At 44.1% G+C, this 18,317-nt stretch overlaps 1 protein-coding gene across 3 annotated transcripts in view; it reads left to right on the top strand.

The window, feature by feature from the left end:
• LOC147457598 (FAM91 carboxy-terminus protein) overlaps positions 1-18,317 on the top strand; it is an 89,257-nt gene that overhangs the window by 22,811 nt on the left and 48,129 nt on the right. Inside the window, exons 3-5 of one of the 3 annotated variants that reach the window (XM_086512458.1) lie at positions 16,453-16,531; positions 16,965-17,082; positions 17,272-17,368. In XM_086512458.1, the coding sequence (XP_086368584.1) occupies positions 16,453-16,531; positions 16,965-17,082; positions 17,272-17,368 (294 nt within the window). The remainder of the gene's footprint in view (positions 1-16,452; positions 16,532-16,964; positions 17,083-17,271; positions 17,369-18,317) is intronic. The other 2 variants (XM_086512459.1, XM_086512460.1) reach the window with 2 other exon arrangements.

Raw genomic sequence — 18,317 nt, 5'->3', positions numbered from 1 at the left:
ATGCCAATGATTTGCATAATGATTTGGATGACAATGACAAGCATGATGATTTGCATGATCAAGATGTGATTTCTCACGAGCATGATGATTTGCATGATCAAGATGTGATTTCTCACAAGCATGATGAGTTGCATGAAGATGATGTGATTGTTCACAAGGATGATGTGTTAGTGGATGCTTTTTCTAGCGAAGCTAACCTCATTGTAGATTCAACCAATCAGGAAGAACCGATCTTGGCTTTCGAGTCGAGGTCCAAAAAACCCCCACAGGACGATTCGATCATTCAGGAAGAATCGATCTTGGCTCTCGAGCCTAGGTCCAAAGAATCCTCACAGGAAGTATTATGTGTTCGCATGATTGATACGCACGATTGTTCGAGTGTTTCATTCGTGATCGTTTCCTGTATTTTAGTCAACATCTTTATGTGATCCCTTTTCCTGTCTATGAAAAGCTGAAAAGTATGTATGTAAGGAAGTCACATTCCATGTCTCTTCCTTGGCATGACACAGTTTCCGAACGAGCACATGACAGTATGAGCACCAAGCATGGGCATTTCCATTGTGATTTGCCACAGTTGGCTGATTTCGATCAAACAGGAAAGATTCGATCTCATTGTTTGTATGTGTTTGATGAACGGGTTGTCACTCCGTCTCTATGTTCATCTACATTGCATACACAATCTTTAGCGAAGACAAGATTTTTTCCACTCACTTTACATGAAATAGGTATGTTCATGTTTTTGTGTTGGAAGTGGTTTCAGGAATTTTCAGCCATGGAGATTCTTGAAGACGGAAGAAGCATGACTCTCGACGAAGTTGAAGCATTGAAGGAACCACACAAGACTTTGTGTCGCTTTCGGCGCGGCCCAAAGAAGCAAGCATTGTAGACCTTTATGAAGTTCAAGTACCGCACGACCCACACATCAGGGTGGGCCGGCGAAGAGTCCCTTTCAGGATTCCGGATGCTATTGGCGATCTCCCTCGACGCCATACAGTTCGGTACCAGTACCTCACTTTGAAAAGGAGGGGATGTCATGTGACACATCCAACCCTATGTGTCCGTGGACAAGCTACAGAAATCCCATACAAACTAAAACAAAACAATGAAACATAGGTACATCCGTCCAAACTCAACTACAAGCATAATGTCTATGGCATCAGCCACAAGCCGACATTGTATATGCCATACAAATTGAAACAAAATAATGAAACACAATAAAAGTCCGCTGCTCTCCAAAGCATGCACATAGGCTATTAGGCGGCATGCTTATAGCCTCAAAAGTCTGTGTCAAATGCTGAAGATGAATCGTCGGTAGAGAGCATGCGCCCATCATCAAGGACATTGCCCTCTTCATCAAACTCTGGCTCAGCAACAGTGGCATCTGGAACAAGCGCCTCTGCATCGCTAGCCTCCTCAGAGAAATCAGCAATCTCTCGGTGTGAATGAGCTGGATAGCCTCATTTATTCGTGTGTGAGAGGAGCGAACAGGAAGCTTGACGAATACTCTCGTCTCATGGAATTGTCGGACGTAGAGGAATGCTGAGAGCTCGTGCATGTGATCTGGTCACACGACGATCCACACTCTCAAGCTCTCTATGCATCTCTCTGAGAATTGCCTCCTGCTTGTCTCTAATCTGTCGGTCAATCTCCTCTGGAACAGGATCATCTACCATCTTGAGCTGTGTCACATCCACGTGTTCAAGAGTAAAATAAATGGTAGTGAACAAAAAAGTTATAATATGTGTTTATGCCAGCAGCCATACGCCGAATCATTTACCTGTTTGGGTTGCCCCAAAGATTGGTAAGTCCGTATTAGCCTCATGTTAGCCCTACAAAACACCAACTTCTCCAATTGAGAAGTGCTAAGGCGATTTCGAATCTTCGTGTGGATGAGAGAGTAAGAGTAACAATGATGTCGTCAAAGAAAGTGCCAATAAAAAGTCTGTACTCTCAAAATCTTGTCCATCATCTGGTTAAATGTCGCAGGAGTATTGGTTAAGCCAAAAGGCATCACCAAAAACTCAAATAACCCAAAAGTCGTCCGAAAGGCTGTCTTGTAGACATCTCCTGGCTCGATTCGGATCTGATGATATCCGCTCTTCAGATCGATCCTGCTAAAGCATGCAGTCTCAGCACCTTCATTCACAGTGTTTATTCATTTTGTTTGTGATCATTTGCACTCTCTCACTAAAGGAACGGAAGGCTCTTCCTTCCGTAAGTAAAAGGAACCCTTGAGCACAGTTCGGAGCACTCATCTTGAGCAAAGTTAAACATTCACTTCCGCTGCACCTTACATTGGTATCAGAGCTTTGGCAATGTTCTGTATCACTCAAGGAAAGAACCACAAGAATTTTTTTGCTTGTTGTGGTCGCACGTAACCCAAGTCCTCTTGGGCGTGTCGATTCCTAATCGTGTTTTTGAAGAGTGACAGGAAACCCAAGAAAGAAGGGCTTGTCTAGGCTCCCCTTGTTTCTCTTTTCACTCATTGAGAGCGGACCGTGCACTTAGCGATCGGCCAATCGACGTGAGGTGGGAAAAAGCAACCTTGGTGTGAGCGCAAGGCCGCCAAGGGGTGTGCCCGCGGAAAAGAGTAGAGCTCGGGTAAGAGAAGATCCTTCTCTAACATAGATTGCAAACTAAAGAAGAACCTCAAGACCCTCAAGAACCTCAAGACTCAAGACCCTCAAGAACCTCACGAACCAAGACCCACAAGAACCCACGTTCCTCGTGAACTAAAGAACCCAAGACTTTAGTGGATGGTCATCGCCCGAAGCGGAATGGATACTTCGCATGGAGGTGGTGAGCATGGGAGTAGCGAAGAAGAGTTCTCCCCACCAGGAGGTTTTTTCGACCCTCCCCCTTCCCTATCTATGCCAAGGATTGCACCAACTCTTATTAAGGTTTTCGACAAGATGATGATGGGCAGGAAGTTAGAACGCGAAGCAAGAAATGCAGAAAGAAAAGCAGAAATGGATCGCAAGCACAAAGAAAGAAGAGCCGAAATAGAGCGTGAGCACAACGAAAGGAAAGCTGCATTGGTCCTGCTATTTTCTAATGTGCAGGTGCAGATTAAAGAGATTCAGGAGAAGGCGACTCTCTCAGTCTTGTCTTCTCCAAAGCACGACACACATGATTTGCATGATAATGATAAGCATGATGATTTGCATGATCAAGATGTGATTACTCACAAGCATGATGATTTGCAGGATAATGATGTGATTGTTCACAAGGATAATGGTTTAGTTGATACTTTGTCTAGTGAAGCTAACCTCATTGCAAATTCGATCAATCACGAAGAAAAGATCTTGGCTCTCAAGTTGAGGTCCAAAGAACCCCCACAGGAAGTATTATGTGTTCGAATGATTAGTCAGCACGCATTGTTCGAGTGTTTCATTCGTGATGCTTTCCTGTATTTTAGTCATCGTCCTTATGTGATCCCTTTTCATAGGCATGACATATTGCACGATGAACACGATTTGCTCATGAATGAGCATGGATGTATGCGGATTATTCATGAAAAGATGAAATGTTTGCAGCCAAGGAATCCACATTCCATGTCTCTTCCTTGGCATGAAACAGTGTCAGAAAGAGTACAAGAAGGATTGAGCATCAAGCATCGGCATTTCCATTGTGATTTGCCACAATTGATCGATTTAGATCAGGAAGTCAAGATTCGACCCCGTTGTTTGCGTGTGTTTGATGAACGGTTTGGCACTCCGTCACTTTGTTCATCTGCATTGCATCCACAGTTTTTTCGAAGGAATAGTATTTTTCCAGTCACTTTACATGGAATGGGTATGTTCATGTTTTTGTGTTGGAAGTGGTTTCAGGAATTTTCATCCTCGGAGATTCTTGAAGAAGGTAGACGCATGACTTTAGACGAAGTGGAAGCATGGAAGGAGCCACAAATGACTTTTGTCGCTTTCGGCGCGGCCCAATGAAGCAAGCTTGCGTTGCAGACCTTTATGAAGTTCAAGTATCGCATGACCCACGCATTTGAGTGGGCCGGCGAAGAGTCCTTTCCAGGATTCCAGACGCTGTTGGCGATCTCCCTTGATGCCATACAGTTCGGTACCCGTACCTCACTTTGGAAGGAGGGAATGTCACGTGCACATCTAACCCTATGTGTACGTGGACAAGCTACTTCATGACATGGGTTCAGTTCAGTTCAGTCAGCTTAGGAATAGGAAGTGTTCTGGCACTTTGCACTTAGAGTAGATGCATATTCTCTTGTTGCACACAGCATGATCATCAGATTTTCATCAGAACCCATTAGGAGCATTTTTACAGTGCATAGACCTATTTTTCCTATTTTTCATTTATTATTTTTAAGTGACTTTTGTTGGGAACTGGGTAGGAGAAATTAGCCAAGCATGTATATAAGGAAACCTAGCGCTAGCACTTTCTGGCAAAAGAGGTAGCAGGAACATTTGTTCAACAGACACCTTCTCAGCAAGACCCCCCCATCAGCAGACCTAGCGTTTTTGCATCTACAAAGACCTAGCGTTTTCATCCACAGGCAGCCTGGCGCTTTTGCACAGCCGATCAACCCCGGCAGCAGCAAGATAGCAGGAACCCTAGAGTTTTTGCAACAGAACACAGGAATCAGCCCTGGCATTTTTGATTTGCAGATCAGCATCGGCGTTTTGCAGATCTACGGCGATAGAACCCAGAATAGCATCAGCGTTTTCAGTTTTCAGCATGAAGACACCGCAGTAGAAGTCCTGAACCTCGCAGATCTCACCTTCCCGCAACAGATCCTCGCCGCACGGTCAGATCCAGTACAGTTTGCAGTTTCAGCCCGGAAAATGCAGATTTCAGCATCTGCGTTTTCAGCGCGTCGTCGTCGTATCGTCGTCATTGACATCGTCACCGACATAGAGTCAAAATTCAGCAGATAAAGGTTTGCAAATTTCAGCCATTAGCGTTTTCAGATTTCAGTCCGTCTCGTCGTCGTCCTCATCGTCGTGGACATTGTCGGCAAGTCCAAAGCATTGTAGAGATTTGTGCAATCAATAGTAGACCACTCTCGATGGCGAGAGTGGGGCCTTCGGAGGAGGGTTTGACAACATTCTGGTGTCGTATTCTTCTCTCTCTATCTCTCAGTCTCAGCACCTTCATTCACAATGTTTATTCACTTTGTTTGTGATCATTTGCACTCTCTCACTAAAGGAACGGAAGGCTCTCCCTTCCGTAAGTAAAAGGAACCCTTGAGCACAGTTCGGAGCATTTATCTTGAGCAAAGTTCAACTTTCACTTCCGCTACACCTTACATTGCGTGAGGCGATCAAGCTTGTTGGGAGCTACTAACACGGCAGCAAAACTTGGCCTTGCTCTTGTGATGGTTTTTGGGGTTGACATCATTTGAGTTTCTTGTCAAGAGCTTGCTGTGGCCCAACTAGCCCCAAAACAAGGTTTGGAATAAACCTTGTTGAACCCTAGCTCCAAAACAAGGGCTCAACTTGCTTGACTTTGACGAAACCTTCACCAAATCGAGCGCTGGAGCAAGATCTAAGCAAACTAGGACCTCTGAGACAGAGTCGGACTTGCGAGCACAATGAGATTGGTGGGTACAATCAGAAGCTCACCAACCTTTGAAAAACAGAGCACCCTCTAATTTGGCGGGAGAGAACCCAGACGAGCCGACGCAGGCACAGAGGCCAAACGAGCTGTTGGTGAAGGCAAGACCTTTTAGGCAGAGTTACCGGGGAACACCCCCTAGCCCCCATTCCGACGTTCCGGGGGGCAGTTCCCTTCCCGAACGTTCCGAAACGTCCCGGAACGTATGACGTTCCAGGTGGCCAGTGCAAACCGGAATGGCCGTTCCGCAACGTTCCGGAACGCTCTCGGAATGTTCCGGAATGCCCTTGGAACGGCCAACGGCTACAAACAAATTTGGCAAAAATTGGAAAAATTGAAGTAAATGTTTGGGCTTCTTTTTGAAGTGTGCAAGGCCTCAAGGACTCATAAAATGCACCCCCCTCCCCCTTTCTCTCCACAAGCTAATCCTCAAGGGTCAAGCTCTCTCCCTCTCACACTCTCAAGATCTCTCCCTCTCAAGACTCACTCTCTCAAGGCTCAAGGCTTCAAGCCTTCAAGCTCTCTTCCTCTCCCTCCCACTCTCTCAAATCTCTCCCTCTCCCTCTCTCTCTCTCTCTCGTCTCTCCCTCTCACTCTCTCAAGCTCTCTCTCTCTCTCTCTCTCTCTCTCTCTCTCTCTCTCTCATCTTCATCTAGTCATAGCAAGGTTGAATGGTCTTCAAAACGAGTTTTTTGTGAGTATTAGAGTCAAAGCACTCTAATACTCCTTGTATTTAAACACAAGGAGCTAAAAAATGCACTATTTGGGTGTTTTTTAACCTCCCGTTCCGCGCCGTTCCCGTTCCGGACCCCTAGCCGTTCCCCCGTTCCGAGGGGATCCCGTCGCCGTTCCCGTTCCGCGTTCTGGGTAACTATGTGATCGCCAAATGAGCTGTTGGCGGAGGCAAGACAATGAAAGAGTATAAATGAAAGAGCTCGATGGGTATCCTTGTGTCTGGAAAAAGTGTCGAACTTGATACTTTGGCCCCCATCCTTCAATTCCTTCTTACCCCTTCTCCATTCAAAATTGTACTTAGGTTCATGAATCATGTGATTTCGCTTTTTGTTAAAGACATTCCCAAAACTGTAGAAATTAGAGTTGTCATCAGAAATAGTGTCGATCTGAGAGATGGTAGCTCTTTCGGCTCCTTCTCAATATGCTCTTTTGATATTTTTGCTCTGGACTCTCGTTGATCTTCTTCTCTTGAAGTGGGAGGAGAAGAAGAAGAAGGTCTGGAGTCATCTTCGAAGTGAACATGTGGGCGGTGTTTCTCCCTAGACCCCTTCTCTGCAAGGTCATCGAAGGTAGACTGTTGGCCCAAATAGAAAATAGCCGGGGAAAGACTTGGGCTTTCGTCCCTTTCATGAGTGTTTAGATGCTTCATCAATTCATTGATTTTCTGCTCCGTTCAATATCCTTTTCTCTCAAAAGAGAGCGCTTCTTGTTAGACTTCAACTTTGCTTTGATTTTCATTGTCAATTTTAGAGGCAGATTGGAGGCCTTGTGCCACATAGCATAAAATCTGTTGGTTCTTCAAATACTTTGCATAAGTTGGATCCCTCGCAAACTTCATCAACTTCTTTGCACAACTGCTCACTTGCAATTGCTGGTGAAGATCTGCAGACCTGTGATCCTCATTAAGAGAGTCGTTGAGTAAATCATCAGACGACTCCTCAGTCGATTTGTTGTTGTTGGAATTACAGTTTCCACTTGAGTCATATTCCGACAGAACTGTAGGCAGGGTATGTACCGTTCCTAATTTGAGTCTCTATCAGAGCCCATAGCGTTTGCTGCAATAATCGGATCGGATCCTCCGTAGGAGAAGAATCGACTAAAGCTATGATACCACGGTAACCAGCTTGACACTTGCAAGATGGTAATATCAGAGCAACACACGAACAGAACCAATAACTTTAGCACAGCACTTCAAAATTCAAAGTAGACAAGACACGAAGCGATGGTGTTCCACTTCCAGATGCACCCCAAAGTCTTTCGCCCCTTCCGATACTTATTTTCATAGCGATAAGCACAGAGTACAACTTTCAGGGAGTAGCTCTGAATTGTGTGACCACACACTGATCTGATAGAGACGATCCCCAAGGCTCATATTTAAAGGCTCCATGTCTAAAAGCAACTGATGCAAAAAGCTGGGGCAAAACCCAAAAGCAGCTGCCGAAAATAGGGTCTCCAAAAAGCTTGCTACTCGCAAAAACTGCCTTGTCATGAGATATGGAAATTCCGCCACGATATATGGAGTCCAGTCAGCATCTCGTACAAAGTGCCACGGCGTTGTCGTTCTTTGGTTTCATACTGTTTCCGGTCGTGGCTGAAGTCACAAGTGTCACGTCATCACTTTGGTGACACTTTCTGTGCATCCTTGGACATTTGCTCGTTCGTAGCATAAGTTAAAGATCTTGACCACATTGAAAAACTATCGAAAGCATGATCCATGAGCATCTACATGCTAGAAGATTTTCGCTTCAAACAGTAGCTTTGAATTTCCTTTGGTAGACCACAATAATATCTTTCAATCGGTTCCGGAAAGAAGCAACAGGTAGGAATGTATCCAAATATCTCTGATTATAGGGAGAAAGGGTATCTTCCTCTTTTATCCCAAGCCATCAAAACATCAGCTTCGAACTGCGGAGTCAACCAAATAGATAACGACGACTTTTTTGAACTTGACCCAATTTGAGGCGCTTTTCCGTGCAATCAAAGCGTAGACGACCAAGTCTATGCCTTACCTTTGAGGTGGGATGCCACCTTGTGAACCTTGGAGGCTTCTGTCCTTGATACTTTCTTGCCCTTGCTCCGTTCCAAGTTGTCATACTTTGGTTCCAAAATCAAGTGATTCCTAGTCAAAATCGGAGTTGTCAGAAGATGAAGGAGTATCTATGTTTGAACAACGTGATTTCTTGTGTCTTGATTTATTTTTCGAGTACTTTCGTTTCCTTGAATTCTGCCTTTCTTCCTTATTGGAGATGGGACTAGAAGAAGGAGAGGAAGAAGAAGGAGAAGTGGAGTCATCCTCACATTGGACACATCGGTGGTGGTTGTTTTTAGACTCTTTCTCTGCCAAATCCTCGATAGTGGATTGTTGGCCAAGGTAGCCGGGGAAAGACTCGGACTTCCGTCCCTTGCGAGAGTGTTTCTTGTATTTCATGATTTCGTTGATAGTCGAGAGAGAAGTCTTTGTATGAGATTTTGGCTCAGCTTTCATTTTTCATTGCCGTCTTGAGAGGAGGTTGGTGACCTTCTGCCACCTTTCGTAAAATTCTGGGATTTGCTGCCCCTTCAAAAATTTCGCATATCTAGGATCGTCACGAGTTGCTTTACATAATTGCTGACTTGCTATTTTTGTCGGAGATCTGCAAGCTGGGGATCGTCAATCAAGGATTCTTCAAGCTGATCATTGAACTCCTCGTCAATCAATCTGCTGTGGTCGATTCTCCATTGCCGTTGGGTTCTTCATCCCTTTGATCCCTGTAAGAGACTTGGACACTCCAAGTCAAGAATCAATCGCGACAGCACCAAATAACCACTTCAAAACAATTCACAGATCACAATAGATTTACATTGGCCCGGCGGAGTTCCGTGCCTAGAGATATTGGCCCCAAAGACTGGCGCCCCTTTCGGTATTTCTTTATGTATTAAAATCAATGTCAGAGTACAAAGAGCGGTTAGGGTTTCACTCTCAGACTCTGCGTGCAGATGCTCTGCAGAGTGAGCCCTAAACCGTGTATATAAAGATTACAAGGGATGCCCAAAAGCAGAGCCCCAAAAGCTTGAAAGCAAAAGCAGATTCTCTCTCTCTCTCTCAATGAGAGCAACAAAAAGCAATTATGCCTTTCTCTCTCTCTATCTTTCAAAGCATAGCCAAAAGTTGAGATTTGCGTCGCTAAAAAAAAACCATTTTTTTTTCACCTCCGCGATTTCCGGAAATTAGGGTTTTTGGCAGAAATTAGGGTTTGCAGGAATTTTAGGGTTTTTGGCAGAAATTAGGGTTTTTGCTGTTGGTAGCCACGTCATCACTTTCTGACATACCCCCCTCTTGAAAGCATTGTAATCAACCGTGATTACGCCTGCAAAACCGACAAAGGCCATAAACCATCTTAGCAGACACTAACTGTTAGTACCTACGTACTAGGGACACACATCTAGCACATGTACCAAATCGACAGTCACATCACACGACATCACAGGACATCACTAGACATCACAGGACATCACATGACATTCAACATTCATTTGGATCTTAGACCATGATTTATCGGCAATGTAGCTAGCAATTACATCTAGGTCCAATCGGGACCTCATCGATGTGTGATTGACTAACTCCTATTGCAACCATGTCTATTCGAGATCAATCAGACCAAAATGCTGCAGTCATTTCGTCTATCAGTTCTTGCACTCAAAAGAAGTCAAGAACAAATCAGTATCATTATCAGGAATTCCATTTCATAAAGTCATCCAGAAAAATACTGTCAGCTCTCAGTATCCCTGAAGCTCAAAGAGACATCAGTGACTTTAGTATCAAAATCAAGGCATCTGTTGACAAAGGAGTGGAGTAACTCCCCTCTTGTGCATCCCACTGCACCAGATCTTCGGCCAAGCTGAATGTCTGGGTTCCGTTTGGAGTAGACTATGCTAAACCAAAACATCGAGGTAAAGTTTCACGATCTGAGGAGTATCTGCTACGTCCTCCTCCTCCATCCACTTCGCATCAAGTGTAGGATAGTTCTTGAACTTAATCAAGAACCGCCTTCGGACTTTACCTTTAGTCTTCGTATCCTTATGTGCCAAAATCTGTTCAGGAACAAGGATCTCCTCGTTTTCTTCCACTTCGGGTTGCTCATCAGGCTCCCCATCATCAGGCACATCACCCTTAAAAGGTTTCTATAGACTCACATGGAATGCATTGTGAATCCTCCAAGTATCTGGCAGTTTTAATCGGAAGGAGACATCATTTATCTTTTCAGTGATCTGGAAAGGTGCGTAGTATCGTATACTAAGCTTTAGAAAAAGCCTCTCCTTTCCCTTTTTCTTTTGTAGGCGTGCCTTCTCAAAACGTAAGAGCACCCAATCATCCTCCTTTAGTTTCAAGTCGCAACGATGGCGATCCGCTACCTTTTCTTGTCGTTCTTGAGACTTCTGCAAAGTCTCGTGAACCTTGGCAAAAGCCGTATCCAAATCTCACGAATATTCATCCGCTTCAAATATCTAATCTTTTGTGCTCAGGAAGGATGGAACATTCGCAGTACTTTCAATAATCTCAAATGGCGTCTTCCCCGTCGAAGAGTGTATCGTGTTATTGTAGGCAAATTCCACCAAAGGTAAGTTCTTTTCCCATTGAGTCTTCTGATCCGAGATACAAGACTTCAATAAATCTAAAACCACTGAATTGGCAATCTCAGATTGCCCGTCAGTCTGCAAGTGGAATGATGACGAGAACTGCAACCGCGTGCCAATGTTCTCCCAAATTGCCTTCCAAAACACACTCATAAATCTGGAGTCTCTGTCGGAGATAATCGTCTTAGACGTGCCATGTAATCGGAAAATCATCGTGATCATTCTGTGTTCTCAGGAGATCAAAAATGAAATCCATTGCAATACTTTCCCAGGGGCGGGTGGGTATGGGTAAAGGCTGTAACAATTCGTGTGCCTTATGCCTGTCAAACTTGACCTTCTGGCATACTGTGCACAACTCTTCCACATCCTTTTTGAGTCTCGGCCAAAAGAAGTATCTCTCTTACCCCTTCATGGTCGTAGCAATGCCGCATTTGACTCAAAAAGGTGGACAATGGCATTTAGTTATAACCTTTTCCTCAACAGCTGTGTAACGCACAACATAGTCTTTCTCATCAAGTAGCCTTCCCGAAGGGAGTATCGAGCTACTGTCTCCCCATCCCGTATACGTGTGAAAAATATCTGCAAAATCTGTATCTGTGGCATACCGATCGACCATATCCTCGAAGCTCCTATGATGTATCGCGGAAATAGCCAGAACCAACGGCTTCCGAGACAAAGCATCTGCCACCACATTCTTCTGTCCCTGCACATGGACAATCTGGAAGTGAAACTATGACAAGATGTTCGCCCACCGCATCTGCTTTTCCGAAAGCTGCTTCTGTGACAAGAAGTAGCGCAAACTCTGATGGTCTGTAAAGACAGTAAAATCCGCTCCGAGTAGGTAATGCCGCCACTGAGTAAGAGCATGGATAACCGCCAAAAGCTCTTTCTTATAAATCTGTGCTGTCATCTCCGGCCCAGAGAACAATCGGCTCTTGTAAGCAATGACATGGCCTTCTTGCATCAAGGCCGCACCCAGACTACGACCACAAGCATCACAATATACTTCAAATGACTTCTGCAAGTCCGGCAAAGTCAAAACTGGTCCCGTAGTCAATTTCTCTTTCAAGGTCCGAAAGGCAATCACCTCTGTGAATCCCCACGAGAAAGGGAGGCCTTTTTGTGTCAGGATATGCAAAGGGGAAGCATCCTCTGCAAACTTTTGTATGAACCGCCTGTAGTACGAACACATTCTTCAAATCGGGCCAATCACAAATAGTCTCTATCTTGACCGAACCCACTTGCACTCTTGCTGTTGAGACAAAGTGTCCCAAAAAGTCTCTGAAGCGTATGATCTCTGTGTTCTGCCTCATTCTTGGAGAAACAATGATATCATCAAAGAAAGTGCCAACAAATAGCCAGTATTCTCGAAAAATCCCGTCCATCATCCTGTTAAATGTCGCAGGAGCATTGGTTAAGCCAAAAGTCATCACCAAAAACTCAAATAATCCAAAAGTAGTTCGGAAGGCTGTCTTGTAGACGTCTCCTGTTGCGATTCGGATCTGATGATATCCACTCTTCAGATCAATCCTGCTAAAGCACGAGGATTCTTGTAACCTGTCGAGTATATCATCGATCCTAGAAATCGGAAATCTGTTCTTGATGGTGATTTTGTTGAGAGCTCTATAATCGATGCACATTCTCCAAGATCCGTCTTTCTTCAAATCCGGCAATAGTGGAGAGCAGTACGGTGAAGTACTAGGCTGGACAAGACCCTTTTCCACGAGGTCTTTCACTTGGTTCATAATCTTTTCAGTCTGTACTCGACTCACATGGTAAGGTGGCCGATTCGGTGACGTGCTTCTAGGTATCAGGTCAATGGTATGATCTTCAGGCCCTCTAAAAAGCAATCGGCATGAGTGTGGAGAAAGATCTTGGTGTTCTTTTGATCAGGTCAAAACATATTCAACCTTTATCCATCGTTCAGTTCTCTCCAAAAGAATGAGTAAAGAAACTGAAGTTCATCAAGTACAATTCTCTGAGCCCTTCATTTATCAAAGTCGCTTTCTCGGCCCGGTAGTCAACCACGACGTAGTTCTTGTGGTACCAAGGGATCCTGAGTAGAACGTCACTCGCGTGCCCTGAACACCCCTGTCATTGCAAACGAAGTTTGCCAATGCTCGGTGTAATAGCAACATCGCATCCGGGTGCCAGTCGAACTACCTCCGCCTGTGGCGTCAGTCTGTCGAGCGTAATTCCAAATCGAGCCGCCAATTCCAAGTGAAAAGAAGTTGGCCTTGGCTCCTTCAAAAGAGCTTCCTGATCCTTCACTTTGCCCGAAAAGCGGCAAAGTTTGTACTTTCATTCATTAGATTCGGTGCAGGTCCCACGCCATGTGGTACCAGTTTTGCTTTTCTATCTGCCTTTTCTGCCACGTTCCTCAGCTGCTCTCGAACTCTCAAGCCTGTCGTCGTCTTTATCATTCTGTTCTTTCTATGCCTTTTTAGGGTACTTCGCGGAGATATGTCCATGTTCCCCGCATCCAAAGCACTTCCCCTCTCTGATGAAGCGAGCTCTCTCCTCAGGAGTAATCTTGGGTCGTGCATCCTTTTTCTCTGGGTTGCTCTTTTTCTTTCTACTTTCATTCCCAAAAGTCTGTTCGGCTCGTTGTGTCATGGCCTCATCTATGGGGTAGGTCAGACTGCCAGAGTGAATGGCAAAGCCTCGCTTCGCATGACTCATCAACTCTTGAATAGAAGCTGACTTCTGTTCCAAGTAGTGATCTCGGATCTCAGTAAGAGGCAGCTCTCCGAATCCTGGAGTGCTCTGAACAGCGTCCTCCCGCGAAAGCGATGTCAAATTGTTGTATAAAAGACAAAGCCTTTGAAGCATCTGAGTATCCTGAAAAAGTATCAAAGTTGATCGAGTGGCCACCTTCCTTAAACTCTCGGACTTTCTTGCTTTTATCTTCGAGAAAGTCATACTGTTTGGCTTTTAAAAATTCTTCTTGTTTGCATAAAAGTTTCCGTCATCCGAATCTGAGCTGTCTGTAGACGAGTCCTCAGTAGAACTGTCAGTCTCTGGGCGAGATTTAGCCTTCTTTGCCTTTTTCTTGCCCTTTCCGAAGCCTTGTTTCTTGCTTTGCTTTTTACCTTTTCTGTCTTCTTCGCTCGAATCTGAAGAGCTAGAAGAATTGTTAGAAGAAGAAGAAGAAGAAGACAAAGAACTGGGTACTCCTTCAAGTCGACCACGCTTCTTATGTTTCTTTGCCTTGTCAAAGGTCGACTGACGACCCAAGTATCCCGGGAAGTTGGTGCTTTTCTTCTGCTTTTTGCCGTGCTTTTTGGCTTTCTTTTGCGTGTCAAAAACCTGAGCAATCCGTACATGTTGCAACCACCTCTTGTAATTCCTTCTCTGTATACTGTTTGTGATCAGAAGGTTTCTTGAGAGTGGGTTTCAGGGGGGGTGTAGTGGTTTTTTGCCACTGTGCATTGTGCATGCACTTCCTGAAAAGAAGTCTCGCTCATATATTTTGCCAATTTTGGATCCTTCGCAAAATTGAGCATGATCTTTGTTGCATCGTTGATCAATTGACAACGCTTCATCTCTCTTTGCTCTGGCTGAGTAGGCCGAGGTGGGCCATACTCTGTCTGAATCTTCGTTGTGATCCCTGCCCACATCTCCAAATGCAGAGGGAGTCGACTGATCCTTGCGTGAAGCCATAAGTGCCGCGGAAAAAAAAGTTTGGGGATCGGATTTCCCGTAGAAGAGAAATCGGCCGTGCTCTGATACCACTGTAACAGACTTGGACACTCCAAGTCAAGAATCAATCGCGACAACACCAAATAACCACTTCAAAACAATTCATAGATCACAATAGATTTACACTGGCCCGGCGGAGTTCCGTGCCTAGAGATATTGGCCCCAAAGACTGGCGCCCCTTTCGGTATTTCTTTATGTATTAAAATCAATGTCAGAGTACAAAGAGCGGTGAGGGTTTCACTCTCAGACTCTGCGTCTAGATGCTTTGTAGAGTGAGCCCTAAACCGTGTATATAAAGATTACAAGGGATGCCCAAAAGCAGAGGCCCAAAAGCTTGAAAGCAAAAGCAGATTCTCTCTCTCTCTCTCTCTCTCTCTCTCAATGAGAGCAACAAAAAGCAATTATGCCTCTCTCTCTCTCTCTCTCTCTCTCTCTCTCTCTCTCTCTCTCTCTCTCTCTCTCTCTCTCTCTCTATCTTCCAAAGCGTAGCCAAAAGCTGAGATTTGCGTCGCTCAAAAAAAAAATTCTTTTTTTTTTGTTTTCCACCTCCGCAATTTTCAGAAATTAGGGTTTTTTTGGCAGAAATTAGGGTTTGCAGGAATTTTAAGGTTTCTTGCAAAAATTAGGGTTTTTGTTGTCGGTAGCCACGTCATCATTTTGTGACACTCCCTTCCAAACTATAGGTGGAATGACTCCCCTTTCTTAATTGGATTCTCGGTCAGACCGAAGCAAGTCCCGCAATACCTGGGCCTCTGAACAGAGGTACTTGGTCCCTGTCACGCCCAAATCCAAGTGGCGAAGTGGGTCTCTCAAGGGATTAGTCATGGCCCTAAGAGTGTAGATAATTCTGAACTCTCCTAGTCCAGAGGAAACTAGTGACAAAAGCGTCTGCCTTCGGTTTCTGGGTGCATAGTCCTGGTCGTTCTTCTTGTATACTTTTTTGGTGTATGAGGGGAGCGGCCGGGCGTGCCCTACCCGACTCCGAAAACAAAAACAAAAATTCTCGGTCAGGATCCATGGCGTGTGTTGCAAAAAGTCGGACCGGATCCTACGTAGAAGAAGAATCCACTGATTCTATGATACCACTGTAACTGGCTTGGCACTGACAAAGCGGCAATCTCACAACAACACATGAACAAATTGAACTTGAAATCAAACAGTATTCACGACACGAAGTGGCAGACTTCCACTTCCAGATGCACTAGCCCCAAAGTTTGGTGTCGCTTTTGGTGCTTCTTTTTATGTTGATGAGTCACATAGTACAGCTGCCGGGGAGTCCCCCTACAATTGTGCAACCATGCACTGATCTGCTAGAGTGATCCCAATGCCCCACTTATAAAGGTTCCAGGCCCAAAAGCAACTGATACAAAAAGCTGGTGCTATCAATAGCAACTGCTAAAATAAATAGCGTCCCAAAACTGTCAAAAACTAGTGCCACATCACTACTATACGGATCCCTGCGGGATTAGTGACGGGTTTTCCACTGGTGCCACGTGTCACTGTCGCTTGCTCCCTCTCTGTTCTGTCGGCAGGTTGCCATGTCACTGCTTTTGTGACAGCTCTAACAGGGAGGGCATAGCTAAATAGGTCCTTGACTGCAGGCATAGGTGGATGGACATGGACTTCCCATTGTTGAACTTACCACTTGTAATTCTCATTAATTTTGCTAGTATAATGAGCAACCTCTTTTTGTTGTCCTCATCTGATGTATGTAAAGTTTAAACAAGTTATTTCGAAAAGTAAATTGTTGGTTTATTGGAAGTTATACGCCACATGTTGGATTTGCGGTTCTCCTAGTGTGTTGCATTCTCTCTATATTAGGATTGTGCTCGATTTGTGGCTTCTCCATGTATGTTGCTCTCTTAGGTGACCAAGGTATCTGCAGACAAAAACTGGCAATGTGAGTATCTTGTCTGCTTGACCACTCTTTACTCCTCTATCTCTTCATCTTTGTTGTAAGCAGTCTGTGTTTTTATGATGTTTTTTTCTTCAGGGACCCTTTTGAGTCAGTAAGGGCCAAGGCCCTTGGTATGATGCCACGTTTAAGTGAGGTTTTTTTTTAAAAGTTAACTTTTGCTTGAAATTATGTGCGTGTGCAGAATTTTCATTTGAGCAACCCAGTTTCTGGTCTAGTTGGTACAGTTTCTGGGGAGCAGCAGCAGTAGTTTAGACTTTCTTTTTCTACCAGTACAAAATCATAATTTTGCAATTCATATATAAGCTATCTTCAACATTCAGAAAATTACCATTCATTTTCCTTCTCCCACCCTTCTCATTGGCATTTCTCGAATGAGTCATATGTGTCTTAATTTTGAAACTTTGACTTGCTGTAGAGTGAAGGAATATTGCATCAAAAAGCGCTATAAATGGAGTGATTGCTTGGCAAAAAGCGCCTGCAAGGAGAGTGAGTACTATGAGGATCTGATGAATTATCTTCGTAAAAACCTAGCGGTGTGCATTCCTACCGTCTTATATACCTTTTCTGTTTTTTTATGTAGTTTATCCTGCTCAGTTGCCTGCATGACTTTAAGTGATGACTTTTGAAAGATTATGTTCTGATGCTGTGTAGTGGGCTAAAGATAACAAAGTCTTTTGTGCCTCAAGTGTATCTCTTACTGATTCTTTGGTGTATTGCAACAGTTATTCCCTTACCATCTTGCAGAGTATGTTTGTCGTATCCAGAGGGTATCCCCGTTCAGATATTACTGTGACATACTTTATGAGGTGATGAAAAATGGTATGTGTAAGACATCTTGATTTTCTGAACGTAGAGTATGAGATCTCTTTGAAGCATTTGTTGTAGCCTGCTCGTTTTTCAGACTTTTTAGCTCAAAAAAGTGTGCCATGATGTCTGAACCACTGTTATTGGAAGTATTTAAAAAAAATTTAAGTACGTTTGTATAATTGCCCCCTCATAATCGTGCCTTGTTTCAAAATTGTAAACAGAACCTGGTCATGCTGTTGTGATTTTGCATAGATGTTTGGTTAGGCTGCTAGTAGGTCATAATCAATGCAAAACTATTGAAAAATGTATTGTAAATCTACTACTTAAAACTAAGACCAATCACAAGGTTGAAATGTCAAGGTTCAAATATAGAGGCTAAAGATTGTACAAACCGAAGTGGAAACTCATTATAGACATTGAGCTGGTCAGGACATAAGGAGTGTTACTCATATCTAAGAGAGTCTTGATTCATAGCCTCTAGATATAAATTGTAGATATTATGAGTCATGATATAGACTAAGGGTAAGTACCAGTAGTAGTAGATAAAACTGGTAGAGCAGCTAGGTGCTACATGACAGAATTACATTAACAAAAGCTGTTCAAAACGATGCGCCCATCTCTATCACTGCTAGACAGATTAGAGAACAGAAAATTCGGTGGAAATGACTCTGGTGAGGTGATATCATGGGTCCTATAATGAGGACCAGGTGCTACGTGACAGAATTTCATTAACAAAAGCTGTTCAAAATTATGCACCCATCTCTATCACTGCTAGACAGATTAGAGAACAGAAAATCCGGTGGAAATGACTCTTGTGAGGTGATATCATGGGTCCTATAATGAGGACCACGTGAGTGCGGGCTACAAATTTTGATGCTCCATAACCAGGTGCCAAGCTTGTTGAACTGTCTCTTCTAGCTCCATGTGGAGGTCACGACTTGCTGTACGCCTGCTCCAAAGA

The sequence above is a fragment of the Adiantum capillus-veneris genome, chromosome 5 (assembly GCF_014529385.1).
Source record: "Adiantum capillus-veneris isolate H3 chromosome 5, ASM1452938v2, whole genome shotgun sequence".
Classification (NCBI taxonomy): domain Eukaryota; kingdom Viridiplantae; phylum Streptophyta; class Polypodiopsida; order Polypodiales; family Pteridaceae; genus Adiantum; species Adiantum capillus-veneris.
Note: the sequence above shows the minus strand (reverse complement) of the source record. Positions and strands in the feature narration are given on the sequence as shown.